Source organism: Mesoplodon mirus (assembly GCF_964341445.2).
Source record: "Mesoplodon mirus genome assembly, chromosome: 3".
NCBI lineage: Eukaryota > Metazoa > Chordata > Mammalia > Artiodactyla > Ziphiidae > Mesoplodon > Mesoplodon mirus.
This window is the reverse complement of record NC_138978.1, coordinates 125,575,463-125,590,600: the sequence shown is the minus strand read 5'-3', so window position 1 is coordinate 125,590,600 and position 15,138 is coordinate 125,575,463. Positions and strand designations below refer to the sequence as shown.

Sequence of the window (15,138 nt, the reverse complement as noted above, 5' to 3'; positions counted from 1 at the left end):
AATTATGAAGCAATTGTATGCAATGCACTAACAGAAAACTCAAGCCTCAGATGAGATGAATATCCAGCAGAAAATCAAACAATTAAAATATATGAAGATATTATTTTTGCCCTGTTCGATTAACAATTCAGCATATTCCAGAGTATTTTGAAAAATCTGTCCCCACTTTGAAAAGTCTATGCAAACTATACATGAAATTATATCAATAAAATTAAAGCTTTTCTTCAGCAACTGATCTCTTAAAATAAATACAGCCAGTGGCAGTCCCTTCCAGACAACTAAAGCCACTATTGAGCACTTAGTTTACACAGCAATTAGAGATATAGGCACTGAGTGTAGCTCAGTGAGGCTGGGCTACTGGATACGTAGGCCTGCTGTGTAGTTTCACAGTTTGCTGCCCTGAAAGGAGTACAGTATTCAATGAAAAGAAACCTTCTACCACAGAAGTGGATTAAACTGGAGGGAAACATACAGCAAAATTATTTAAACCAATCATGGACCTATTTGCAATTCTAGTCTATCACTTCACATTCTCTACAGTAGGTATCTCAGTAGACAGGGAATCTGGAATAGATTCCTCCCATTCCCATTAAAACACACACACACACACGAGGTTTGTTTTCCAGTCACTTCTATACAACCCTACTCCTAACCAGCCATAGAAAATAAAAATAAGCGTATTCACACTTTACTTCCCAACTGCTAATCTGCCAGTAAAAGGTTTACTTTTATAACAACTATGAACCTCCAAATACTATAAAAGTCCAGATTACAAAAGAAAGCATTTGTAAAGTACATGAAGTTGGAAGTCAGTTTATATTCTACAGAAAAGATTTACAGCATAAAATTAAGAGGTCTCTTGATTTCCTACAAGTTAAATCCTGAAAAGCTGAGTTCAAAGTAACACTTTAACCTCAAAGTTACTGCAACTGCTTTACAAAATTATCTTTTCTTTTTTAAAACACTTTTTAAAGGAATTTTTTTTTTAATTTAATTTATGTATTTATTTATTTATTTATTTTTGGCTGCATTGGGTCTTCATTGCTGCGTGTGGGCTTTCTCTAGTTGCGGTGAGCGGGGGCTACTCTTTGTTGCGGTATGTGGGCTTCTCATTGCAGTGGCTTCTCTTGCTGCGGAGCACAGGCTCTAGGCACGCGAGCTTCAGTAGTTGTGGCACGCAGGCTTCAGTAGTTGTGGCTCGCGGGCTCTAGAGCGCAGGCTCAGTAGTTGTGGCACACAGGCTTAGTTGCTCCACGGCATGTGGGATCTTTCCAGACCAGGGATCAAACCCATGTCCCCTGCACCGGCAGATGGATTCTTAACCTCTGTGCCACCAGGGAAGCCCTAAAATTATCTTTAATTAACAATCATTCCTACTCTCTCAGCTACGTACTTTTGTAAACCACTCCACTAAGTCTTTTCTCAAGGCTCTCACTCCATAAAAAATACTTAATTCACCAAGACAGGAGCCTATTAAAGAATTAAAAAAGAATTCCCTGCATAGAATTCTACTACACACTATGCATCACTCCCTAATTTAGGTGTTTTTTAAAATATATTTTAACATCTTGATTTTTTAAATTAAAAGGTGGGAGGACAGATTACATAGATGATTTCTACTATTTCTAAAAGTTTTTAACGTATACCAGTCTTGTAATATTTCGGTTCCATCTGAATATGTATTTATGCATTCATTGAGTGACTGTTACATTATATGCCAGACACAGAACTAGGCAGGAAGACTGAGGCAGGATTTGTCCTAGAGGACCCAGGGGAAATGGAGAAGAGAGAATGGTTGTATTTATATCCCTGTATGATTAATATACTCATAAAAGTTGGCATACCAATTCAATGTTTTTTGAGCTGCCAGCAAAAACATAATTAATCAAAAGAATTTGGCTTTATAAATGTGATATAATACTAAAACTAAGAGTTGGGAAACAGTTCTAATCCTGCCTCTGCTAATGTGATGAAGGACCTTGAGCCTGGAACTTATTTAGTACTGGAACTCAGAGTGTCCATTTCTGAGATCAAAGGGGTTGACCAGATAGATGATCTCTGAGGTCCCTCCCAGGTTCAATATTCTCTAATCATTTAGAATTTAAATTGATTCTGAAGCTCAGAGCAGTAAAATTTTAAGTTTCTATTTTAGGAAGAAGAGTGACACCAAGTGGAACAAAGTCAGAAACACAGTTTTGTTTTGTTTTTTAAAGCTTAGTAGCTACGTAATTAAAATCCAATGCACTATTTCTATTACAGTTTAGTAGCTATTTACAATACAGCACAGATACTCATAGAGTACTGAAATGGATAGAGGTCTTCAATCAATGAACTAAACCAACCCTTTACTTTCAGAGTCAGGAGGAGTCTTCTTAGGTCTACCAGCTTAATCTCTCAAAACTTGTACTAGTAAATTTAAGACTTCAGCTTCTGTGACTTTGCATTAGATTTGTAGATAAATTTGGAGAGAAATGACATCTTTATAATAGAAAATTTCCAACCAAGGATATGATATGTCTCTTATGGCAGCTCTTCTTTTTAAATTCATATATTTAAAATTTATATGTAGTTTAATTTGCTTTTGTCAGAAGCCTATACGGTTTTTGCTTCTGGGAAATAGGTCTTCCCTTCATGTCGATTTTAAAATTATTCTAACACAACACTGTAAATCAACTAAACTCAAATAAAAAAATAAAAATAAATAAAATTATTCTAAACTTTCTTCTATCATCTTTATGGTTTTTTACTTGGTAATGCATTTGAAATTGATTTTGGTATGAGCTCTGAGGGAGACATCTTACTTTATTTTTAGCCAGTTATCCCATTCATTTCCCCCCAATGAGCTGAAATGCCATCTTTACGTGAGTTTGTTTCTGACTGATCTGTTCCATTAACCTGTCATTCTATTCTGGTTTCAGTACTACACTCCTAGTTACTTTTTATTTACAACCCATTTTAATATCTGATAGATTGTCTTCAACCCTCTTCCTTCCTTATCATCATCTTTTTTCAACATTTTCCTGGTCATCTTTACAATCTAAACTTTATTTATTTATTCTAAACTTTACCATCATTTTGTCAAATGTCCCCAAAATAGTCTCACTAAGACTTTGATCAGGATTGTGTTACACTTTAATTCTGTGAGAACTGATACCTTTACAGATTTCCAGGAAAGTAATATTTACATTAACATTTTCAAATCTTCCAAAGTGTTATTAAGGTCTTTGATGTCATAAAGGCAAGTCTCTTATATTATCATCTATGAAACCAAAAAAAACTGCTAAAAAGAACTATGCCAAGGACAGCCATATTATATGGCATTACAAACCTCCCTCTGTCTCAACATCAGTATGTTTGTGGTCATTCATGCAGTTATTTTATCTCTTTAATTGTCCTTATCCCCTATCTGCGTATTTCCAACTTATTCACAAGACTATCATGAGTTACCCTGTCAAATGCCTTACTGAAGTCTACATCTGCTATTTCTACCATATTTCCTTTACCTACTACTCCAGTAACTTTGTCATAGGAAGAAACTGGGTTAATCTGATCAAATACAACTTGATATTAATGAATCCAACAACTTGATATTAATAAGCCCATCCCAGGCCTAGTGATGACCATTCACTTTCCCAGGTACTTACAAATCATCCTCGCATATTTTAAACTCTTACTTGTGATGGACTAAGCATACATCATTATTTCTAGAATCAAATGTTGCCAATTTAAGAAAAAAAGTGGGTGCGGGATAGTTTAGTTACTTTCGAAGATGAATGATTCTAAAATATCCAAATCACCCTAATAAATCTAGTTTGACTCCTGGAATGTATATACTGACAAGAGAAAGACCACTTAAAGCCTCATTATAGTTGAGAAAGGCATTACCTTTGCTCCACAGTCTGCTCCTTTCTGAATGCAAAATCCAATGAACCGTGGGTCTGCCACTTTTACTAATATGTTGTCAACACAATAGACATGAATGCTCCAAATGCCTCTTTGCTCCATATCCTCCACAATATTCTGGGCTGCAAGAGCCCGATAAAGACCACCATTCCCATCTGGGAAATAAAATAGCCTGTTAGTAGCACACCAGAACTCAGTGTGACGGCAACCCAAAGATTGTTTAATGTTTCTCAACTGGGATGAAGATCTCTGAAAACCAGTTTTACATTACAGGGCCAAGAAAACTGAATGTCCATAAGGAAGGATCCAGGTGTCAAAAAGTTATACTACGTGATTTTGAAGGTAATTTAGCATAAGTATAATAACATTATTAATGTAGGGCTAGGCAACCCCAAAGAACATACTTTTCTTTTTAACTCAGCCCTTTTAACAATTTGGCCTATAATATATTGTGAAACATAAAATTCTTTAACAGGCAATAATTATTTTATAACATTTCAAGTTTTATTTGTATGATTCAAGTTAGCTCTGTATTTATAGCCCCAACACTGACAATTTCATCCATCTCAACAATAAAAATACCTGAGTATTGATACCAAATGATTTGTTAAGAAACCAGATTAATATGAAGGTCTATGGTGATTTAAACTAAATATATGTAAAAGCCTCTTCTTTCCCCATCTATTTTTAGTGCTGCTTTAATGTACTTCTTCCAACAACAACCTCAGCTACAATTTAAATGACAAAAAATTAGACAACTTCACAAAACAAAGCTAAAAATAGTAAACTCTTCTATTAATTAAAAAGAATTGAGTGGGGGGGGGAAAGAGTTGAGATGAAATAAAAGCCTACACCTGCAAAGCACCACTGTAAATAATGTTTTTATTTCCTTTCAGCCTTTCCTTCAAGAAGAGCTTCACAGAGATGAGAATCTGTTGACACATTTACTTTTATAGTGGGATCATACTTATGGTCACTATATGTGGCTACACAGGCAGCACACTGCCCAATCCTAGGGATGCCATTAGCAAACTACAACTGTGCATGCAGCTCTGTATTTCTCATTCTCTTACTTAACCTACTGAAACTATTTCGCTTTGTCAATTAATATCTCCACACAATTATTTCAATACTGTTTAAGAATTAATGCTACAGGCAAACTATAATCTAGCCTCTTATTTTTTAAGCAGCAGATGGTTTCCAATTTTTCACTACAATAAACAATGTAGCCATGAACAATACTGTATATAAAATACTGGGTAAAGAGAATAAATACTCTGAATGCTGCTCAAATTGCTCTCAAGAGCAGACATCCACAGCAAGTATAAAAGCATATCCATTTCACCCATGGGCATTTACATTTTTTTTAATCATTGCCAAATTTAAAAATAATTAAAATATTAATTTTTAACATCCAAATCACCATATTAAAAAAATCAAAACTTAAAGAGCTACATATCGTAAATCAACTGTACTTTAAAAAAACAATTTAATGAGTTGTGTTACTACCACTTCTAGTCACCATTAAATAAGAATGGTTACAAACCTGGAGCCATAGAAACCTTGTTCTTCTCTTCCAAAATAATTTTCCCATCAAAACTCATAGCAGGCAGCATTCCCTGCCGAAAAAAGATTACATTCTCTTTTTTTAAACCAAAGTGTTTGTGCTTTGTGAAGAATTCCTTTGTAGATTCCATTGTTCTGCCACTGGTCATTATATACCTTGCAAGAGAAAAGTAAATCTTCTAAGCCATAGCGCTATGTGAATTAGGGCAAAGTAAAGTCTTGTCTATTTCCTAAACTAAAGAAAATTTTTGAGAGCACTGTTTATTGTTTTCACTTCCTTCATCCTCTTCCTGGATAAGGCAGCATTAGCTGCTACCCAAGGGGAATTTCTTCCAGTAACTTCATCAATCCTTATGTATAAAATAAATCTGTAACAATATTAAAACATATCTCCTGCCACAGAAAGCCTACAGCTGGCTCAAGTAAACATTTTAGAACTCTGAAAAGTGTATTCTAGGTTGAAATCTCCTATTCTAGTAATAGGGAGAAAAGGGTAAATGTAATGCATTCTAATTATCTCTTATGGTTCTTTTTACAAAAATTTTGAAATGGAATCTGGGCTCTGCTCACCCTTTATTTAAAATCATAAAAGTGTAATTATACTCTCTGTTGTCACAAAACTCCAACCCATGTCACCGTAGCAAAAGAGAAAAAAATTCTATCTAAAACCATAATTAGTGACTACAATAGCTTTTCCCATTACTAAAATGTAAACCATATATAAGTAGGGATTTTTGTCTGTTTTGGTTCTGTCTGTCTCGGTTCCCAGCACCCAGAAGTAGGTACTCAATTAATATCTGTTAAATGAAAAACATTATATCATTTCCCAGCATAGTCAATATCTGATTAACAAATTATCCTGGGCATTATGAGTATTATGAAGCCTGGGCACAAAAACTTTGGGCATCATGATTTAGATGACAAAAGAAGTGACTAAACTGTTCCACATAAGAAAAATAAATTCTGAGCTGTGAGGAGAAAGAAAAAGAAGAAAATCCAACATGATAGTGGGAGGCCAGGGCTGTAGGTAGAATTTTGGCCACTTAGAACACAGACGTCCTTCAAAAATCCCCAAGGGAATCAAAATGAAGAAAATAGTTCACAGCTGGCCAATACCATCCTTAATAGCTAGAAAAGCTGAGGAAATTACAAAAAGCCTATTTTTAAAGGCATCAGAGAGCTACAAAAGCAACATGGATTAGAACTAAAATTCAAGAGAGTGAGAATCTTTCAAAGGAGAGCTGAAGATATGCAGCTGCCTTTTCCTGGGGGTATTTGCTGATGGGGGTAAAGGCTAGTGGTAGAGAATCTGAGCTTGGACCAGGCAGAAGGACAGAGAAACCAGCAGAGTTTTTGTTGGTCACCTGGGGCTAAAATAACAACATTAGGGACTTGAGGGATTTCAAACGCACAGCTGGTTTCCCCCTCAAAACATGCTAACTTCCAAAGCTGCTCTGAGAAACAGATTCAAGAGCTAAATCAAAACCTTTTAAAAAACAGAGCAGAATTTCCTGTAATCTCTTGGTGTTTAGAAGATGAACACTGGCCGAGATAGGCCCTGGTGACCTGACATACTATCAGAGACTGAGAATCCCAGTTTGGCCCACAGCAGAGAAATCAATGGGGCTTTCAGCTGGTGTGTATGGGAGAAGGGTGAGGTTTCAGGTGGACTAGATAACCCAATATTTAAGGATATGAGTTTCTAGAGTGAGAGAACCCACGGAGTGCCCACAGCAGTGACTGAAAATAGATCCATACCACGTCGTCATGAAATTTCAGTTACTAAAGATAAAAAGAGACCCCAAATTCTTTCAGAGCAAAAGGGGGGAAAAAAAAAAGATTGGGAATCAGAGTGGCAATGGACCTCTCCAAAGCAATGCTGAAACAATGGAGCAATGCTTTCAAATTTCAGAGGGAAACTGATTTTCAATCAGAAATTCTATACATAAACAAACTACCAATCAATATGAAGTTTCTAGACCTAGAGAACCCTCTGAGTACCCAAAGGTACTCAGGTAGGGATTAAAAGTTGGAGGTGAGTATATATTGCTCATTAAGGCTACAGTGATTATCTATCTAGCTGTAACACATATTATTTTAACATATATGGTAAATTATAGCTCCCAAGAAAATCTGTAGTAACAGGAAACACATCTGCCTATGAATAAAGTACATATGCATTTTGAATATTATAAACCAATATATGTTCAGACACTGTCCCATAATGAGAAATATCTTACCACGGAATGATGCATTTGTTGCCATGATATTTTTCAGCTAACTGTTGAAGCTTCAGGATACGCTCTGCTTGAATCTGAAAAAGTGTCTTATGGGATGGCAAACCAACATCATACATCCCCTTGGGATATGCAACACCAAGTCTTGTCCCCTGCCCACCAGCTAGAAGAAGAACTGCCACTTTGTTCTGAGAAATCTGGAAAAGTCCTAAAAAAGAAAATACGTGTATCACTCTATAGTTCAACACTTTAGGATTACATATACAAAGGTAGCTGCAAAGAGTCACCCTATCTGCATAAGCCATAAAGACAAGGAATTCACAAGTAATCATGGATGACTATCTTGTTAATAAAAACATTTTTATTATTAAAAAATTAAATTTATATAACCCAACCAAACACCAAACAATGAATAGTATACTTTAATGAACTAATAATTTTTATTCTAATAAGGTTGGAAGGCAAAGACCAAGAGATGTTATAAATGTTTTAAAAGCACTTGACAACTTACCAGATGTGGCAAGTTAAGAAAAAGATAGGATAAAAGCAGATCCCTAGGCTTCAGGATGAATGATGATGCTATTAAATTACCTCCAGCTGATAAATCAATCAATAACAATTAATCAATCAATGAGCATATAAACATATAGACAAGCTACCATCCAGTAAATGTAAAGAAAAGAAACCCTGAGTTGGGAAAGCAGTGTAGTCCAACGGTTAAGAAGCCGGGCTCTGAAGTCAGGACACCTGGGTTTGAAACCCAACTCAAGTGAATGAGCTTAGGGGATGTGCCTGCAAAAGGGCATCAGGAGACTTTGTGGAATGATGGAAATGTTGTATATCTGATTGGGGTGGTAGTTACATGGGTGTGTAAATTTGCTAACAACTCATAAAACTAGTGCATTTTATTGTATGTAATTATACTTCAGTACAATTTATTAAAATGCCTTCTTTTTTTTTTAAATAGGCCATCTATTGCAGCTCAGAAGGATGTGACATGGAGTTTTTTTGAAACTGTAAGTGAAACTATAAATGTTATTAAGAGACAGAGGCTCTCAGTTTGGATTAAAAATAAAATAAAATAAAATCTTGCCATGTACCACTTCTAAGAGCTACCTCATAACTCTAAGGTAGACAGCTTCAGCACCAGAAGGTAGAGTAGCTTGTGGGAAGAGGCAACAAAGAAACTGGATCTCTGGGAAGCTAGAAAAGCTGTAAAAGCTCAGATGTGATAAAGCAATGGTTGATGGGTTTTGTTCTATTTTCTGAATTTCATACTTTCATTAAAATTCTCAGAAATTCTACGAATAAGGCAGGCCACTATCCACAATTGTAGGCCAAGCCAGAGGGGGCAGTGGTGGCCAGTATCAATTATTATTATTTTTCACATCTTCAGGGAATGCGGGTTTGTCTAATTTACCAGCTTTATGCTTTATGTTTTTGATATATTGGGCTTTCCTAAAGCTAATATACTAGTACATTGTGAACTTAAAGAAATATTCTTAATAAATCCATTATAAAATGAGAACTGTCCTGATTCTACAATCTGTCTTCACTAGTAACTAAGTACAGCCAAGGATGTTATGCAAGAACTTTCTAGCAATTTTTTCAATCAAAAAATTTAAAAGTACGTTAGATATTTCCATAATTCTCACCTTTGATGTAAAGCTGAGAGCTTAGCTATCTGAGAATTAATTTTCTCTCGTTCTTCCTTGCCTATAACTAGATTGTCCTTGTCCTTTTCTCCATGGAATTTCATTGTACCTTATCAGAGTTTGAAAATAAAATACCAGGGGTAATGTTAGACTCCAAAATAGTAACTAAAATCTAAAAGGTAGGTATAATTTTCCCCATTTTAGAGATAATAGGCTCAGATGAGTTAATGATCTTGCTCAAGGTCACACAACTAAAAAGTGTGAATCAGGATTAGAACTTGACCTATTCACCAGCACTGTACTGCCTACAGCAGTCTCTTATCACACCCAAACATTTAACAGATAAATTATACAGTACCATAATTTTTAGGGGTGTAAACTGTCCTTCCTATTTCCTTCTTGCCCTTCCTTCTCTTTTCCACTGAATTCATGAGAGGTTGTGCTGCCTTTTCTTATCTATCTTACCCATCACCCTACATGGAAAAGCTGCTGAGCTGGGAAGAGCCCATATTCTCCAAAACTTGCCAAACACTGAATTTCTAACAGCATTCCAGCTCCGTGTTGTGTTTAAACACTCCCCACAACCACCATGTAACAAAGACTGGCTGAGATGAAGCAATCTGAAGGGAACAGGGAACCATATAAAGCAGTTTTGAAAACCATTTTACATTTGGTTATTCCTTGAGTTATGAAAGAAACTATGGTTTCTAGGAAATAAATTTAACTCTGCTGTCACTGACCCAAAAAGCATTATTTTAAAATACAGGTCCAGGGGCTTCCCTGGTGGCGCAGTGGTTGAGAATCTGCCTGCCAATGCAGGGGACACGGGTTTGAGCCCTGCTCTGGGAAGGTCCCACATGCCGCGTAGCAACTGGGCCCGTGAGCCACAGCTACTGAGCCTGCGTGTCTGGAGCCTGTGCTCCGCAGCAAGAGAGGCTGCGGCAGTGAGAGGCCCGCGCACCGTGAGGAAGAGTGGTCCCCGCTAGACGCAACTAGAGAAAGCCCTCGCACAGAAATGAAGACCCAACACAGCCAAAAGAATAAGTAAATAAATAAATAAATTTAAAAAAAATAAAAAATAAAAAAAATAAAATACAGGTCCACAATTCCTTACCTAAACCAGATTTATTTCAGAATTTTATTTCAGAATGCAGAACTCTTCAAAATTTAAAAAGGAATATAGTACACAGACAATATGTTATATTTTACCCCAGCAGATCTGAGACAGTACCTTATAAGCACATTAAGTGGGATACAAAAAGTTTATCAATAGTCTCATGTCTGTTCAGGTCAGGTTTTGCACCATTTTAGAATGGCAGATAAATAACTTCAGTCTGTCTGGACCCTCACATACCACCAAAGGTGCTGGAATCAAAAATATTTCTAAACATGTTCCCCAAATGTCCCAGATAAATATTCTGGACACAAAGGTCTTTGTTTTTTTGGTACTATTTATTTTCTTTATAGAGCACATGTGATTTAAGTTGTACTGTTAATATGGCTCTAATCATCCTTCCTGCCTTCTTACTTTTACCTTCGGTCCAAAAGTAAGTTTCTTCTCTCAGCTCCCTTACCTGTAAAAGGTAAGAGCCACACTCCCAGAGTCAGCTCCACATCTGAGCTCCTGCTTGCCAGATGGCCAAGCAACACCAACCAGCACAGATTCTTACTGGTTATCAAAATATCACTGTATAACCTTTTCTCTTCCTTGGATCAGTTCCCTAAACTACTGCTTCATTCCAAATTTCCAAATGTTTCCATTCTAAAGCTGTGCTAACCAACAGCTGATAGTGGTCTCTTTCTTCATTGAAATAAATGGCATGTGTTTGTTTCCTAAGCCCCCGACAGCCATACTTTCTCCAATTCTTCTTTCCATCTGTGGACCTGATAAGCCATCTAATCACTATGTTTTAAAAGTAGCATTGAGACCATGCTTGCCAGGGGTACATTTCCAGGCAGATCTACATTTACATCTTATCTCCATCTAGCTACAACTATTATAATGAATTATAACACAACCCATAAATATTTGTGATAAAAAGGTGTCTCTGCATTAACTTCTTCCTGCGTATGCATCTCACTTATGGACAGAGAAAAACAAGAGGAAAGAAAGCAGTCCCTAGAGTATCAAAGCCAGCTGCAATTCAAGAACTAAATAAATGTAGCTACAGCTGTTGTTAACAATACCAAATCATGTGGGGCTGAAGTATTCATCCATTTCAACTGTGTTACTACAATAAAACTGCAATGTTTATCAAAAGTGTGTAACACATAAATTAGTATCTGTCTTATAATGACAGATAAAATACTTCTTGAAATTAATCAGGCCAATAAAATTCAGTAAGCCTTTTAGTTACATGGCAATATACATGATTTCAAACTGTATGGGTCATACCATAAATTTTATACAGGCAGCACTGCACCTATTTGAAAAATGTTAACTGATTATAAATGTACTTAACCCATGTGACAATTAGGAAATTATGAACTTCTATCCCAAAACTTCTGCAAATATATGGGAAAAAAACCCTGAAAAGTACATTACTATATCATCTTTTCATTACAGGTCACTAGAGTTAATTACCTTCCCACAGAAATCAGGACCTAACACACACTAAATCAGAAGTTTAAAAAAAAAAAATCAAGCCAGAATGAGCCATTCCCAGGGCAGGGGTATACCTCTCTCCTTGGGGAGTCATGCATGTTAGCCCAACAGAGTCTGAGCACTTTTCCTGATAACATTTACAACAAACAGAGAGAAGAGTTTACAGTGGCCTCTCACAGGTCAACTGCTTCCTGGATAACTTCCTGCTTGGACTAGTTCCTCTCATACATACTTTTTGATTTGAGCATGTGCCTGAAACAAGGAGGATGGCACAGGTGCTTCTGATGCAGAGCATTGCCAGAGCTTTCTATCTAAACTTTCAGGACTGCTGGACAAGGGGTGGGATAAAAAGGCTATTCAACTGGTGGAAATGAAGAAAGACTATACACGAGAGAGGAGATATTTTAAGTCTTTAATTTTTAATCACATTTTACAGGTGAAACAATTATTTTATGGATTAACTACTTCCCCAAAATATTAAGCACAAAAAGTAGACTAATAAGGGAAATCTCTATTTGAACTGGTTTTAGATACTGGGGGATTATTGTGAATTTCATTAGGTATAATAATGGCATCGTAATTAGGAAGAAAATGTCCTTACACTTAAGAGATGTATACTGAATTTTATGAGGGTAAACAATGTTTGCAAGTTGCCTTAAAATACTACAGCAGAGAAAAATGAAAGAGGGATAGATTAAACAAAATTAGCAAAATTTTGATAATTATTTAATTAAGGTAATGCATATATAGAAGTTCATTATACTATTTTTTGTCACCAAATATCTGCTTCCAAATATGCCTGAAATTTTTCATAATAACAATTTCTGGAGCAGGCTATACATAAACTATAATCCTAATGTACGTGTGTGTATATATAAGAAAATACTATAAAATATTACTAGCGAATATTTATCTCTGGATTGTGGGACAGCAGAGATTTATCTTTATTCCTTTGTAATTCTTAGTATTTTCCAACTTCTCCAAAATAAGTATGTGTTATTTTTAAAATAAAACAAATCTATTAGAAATATCACTGTCCTAGATTTCAGGAAATGTAGAAGAAGATAATGTTATGAATACATTTTTTCTAAACAATCCATTTACTTTTCTACAGTGCTACATGGATTAATTTTTTTAAATGTCTCACAGGTAAAAAAAAAAAGGGCTAACACTGAATATTAATTTCTTATTATAACACAGAATTACAAGATTGTTTTGTGTTCAGTTTAAGCATGCATTTCTTTTAATAAAGAACGGGATTTTTTTTAAGCAAATATATTTTCCCAGTGTGAATATCTTTTCTAAAATGATATTCTCATTGAAGCTTCTGAATTACTTCTTCCAAGATCTCAGTTTTGTAAGACAGAGGTTTTTCAGTTACCCCTCTACATTCCATTTTCTACAACTGGCCAGAACACTTCAAGAATTAAATCAAAACAAGATCTCTCTTCAATAAAGGGCACAGTGGTAGCTTAGGTATTTATCCTTCACCAATAATTTTCCACACTAGGTGTTAAAATTTCTAATGTCAGTAGCCACCAGACCCCTTGAAATTATTGTACAATGCTTTTATTTCCCCTATCCTGGGGCAGTGGGATGGGGGCAGGTGCAGCGGGGGCTGGGGGGGAGGTTGTCTTTGATATAATTATCAGGAATGTCCTACTATCTGAAATAAAGCATTGAAATCTTTGCAATGGCAATCTCTTTCCTTTGATAACTTACTGCAGAAACTTCATTTTGTTAGGAATTTGCACACATATGGCAGTTTCTACCTAATGAAAAGGTTGTAATGTCAGTTAAAAAGTCTCCCTCTCCACCCCTATTGCTTAAGCCACAAATAAATATTCTTCCCTTGACAGCAAGCCAAAAGGAAGTTTGCTTTGCACCTTCTTATACTAGACTTGCTTGTAACAGTTCTGGATTTTAATCTAAATGAAAAGTCATAAATGTAGACTTTTGTTCCACAGATTCCAACAAAAAGGCCATAAAGAAGACTCAAACTATAGGAAGTCTTGACTGTTGCTCATGGTCCCCATTATACAAGACCAAAGCTTTGGCTTTCCATAAGAGTTAATTCTAAGACTTCATCTCCATAATATCACAAGGAGAAAGAAATACAGGCAGCTGGAATACCAGAGGGTAAGAAGAGGTCCTGTGTGGCTTTTGGTGAAACCCAGGGAGGGAGGGAAAGATTAATGAATCCAAAGTTAGTGAGGGTCACAGTGTCACTACTGTCCTCCATTCAGAAGGATCCATCTGGAAGTCACTCTCTCACATCTTAGTGGCAGAGCCCTGTTCTAAGTAAGAAGCGAGGTTAGCCACTACCAAGCATTTTAAATATGAAAGGGCCCTCATTGAAGATTATCCAATTATTTTCAATGTTTTTAATCTTCAACCCCTTTTAAGTAAAACCTCATGTAAAGAGGTTTATTTGTTTATGTATCAAATACATAAAAACAGGTCAAAGTAGAACTGCTCCTGGAGTGGGGAGATGAAGGGGCTGGAGACCTACCTGTTTAGTATCTGTTCCCCCCTCTCCACAGTTTCACCAGCAGTCGAAACCCTAGAGGTCTTTGGAACAGTTTGAAAAACAGTAGATCTGTAAGCCCAGAGAAAGACATGAAGATAATGGCAGAGAAGAAGGTTGATAATGGCAGTTATGTTTCATTTTTGGGAGGTTGCAGGGAGTGCCAAAAAGCGAAAGACAATAAAAATACCCATAGTGTGGTGCAAATATAGACTATAAATCATACCTATAAAAGTAAATATGTATATAATCAAGTACTAGGTGGCAATGTGGACAAATAAAAACATAGATTTCATGAGGTTATGGGCAATTTCTCTACAGTATATCTGTTACTTTGATATTATTTTTGCGATAAAGTAATGTTTTTTTAAAAAGGAAAAAGTATTAGTCCAATCTGTTCATTCTACAGCTGAGGAAATGAGGTCCAGATTTGACAAGAAGCATGTACAAACACTCAAGGGCCTGCAATATTTAGTCACTTTTACTTATGGAGGAGTAGTAGATTATAAAAACCATAGTTCTTAACCCTACCAAAAAAAGCTAAATTTTAGCTATTTTGCCATTGTCAAAAGCACTCATTAGTACTAGCTCTGGGGACAGATTTTATGATATGCTTTAGAGGAAAAAGCATTGTGGAAATTCAAC

General features: G+C 35.9%; 1 protein-coding gene across 4 annotated transcripts in view; it reads right to left on the bottom strand.

The window, feature by feature from the left end:
• Positions 1-15,138, bottom strand: part of UAP1 (UDP-N-acetylglucosamine pyrophosphorylase 1) — a 38,240-nt gene that overhangs the window by 13,367 nt on the left and 9,735 nt on the right. For all 4 annotated transcript variants that reach the window (XM_082612714.1, XM_082612711.1, XM_082612712.1 and 1 more), the window contains 3 exons: positions 7,710-7,914; positions 5,450-5,625; positions 3,886-4,058 (listed from right to left, as the gene is read on the bottom strand). In XM_082612714.1, the coding sequence (XP_082468840.1) occupies positions 3,886-4,058; positions 5,450-5,625; positions 7,710-7,914 (554 nt within the window). The remainder of the gene's footprint in view (positions 1-3,885; positions 4,059-5,449; positions 5,626-7,709; positions 7,915-15,138) is intronic.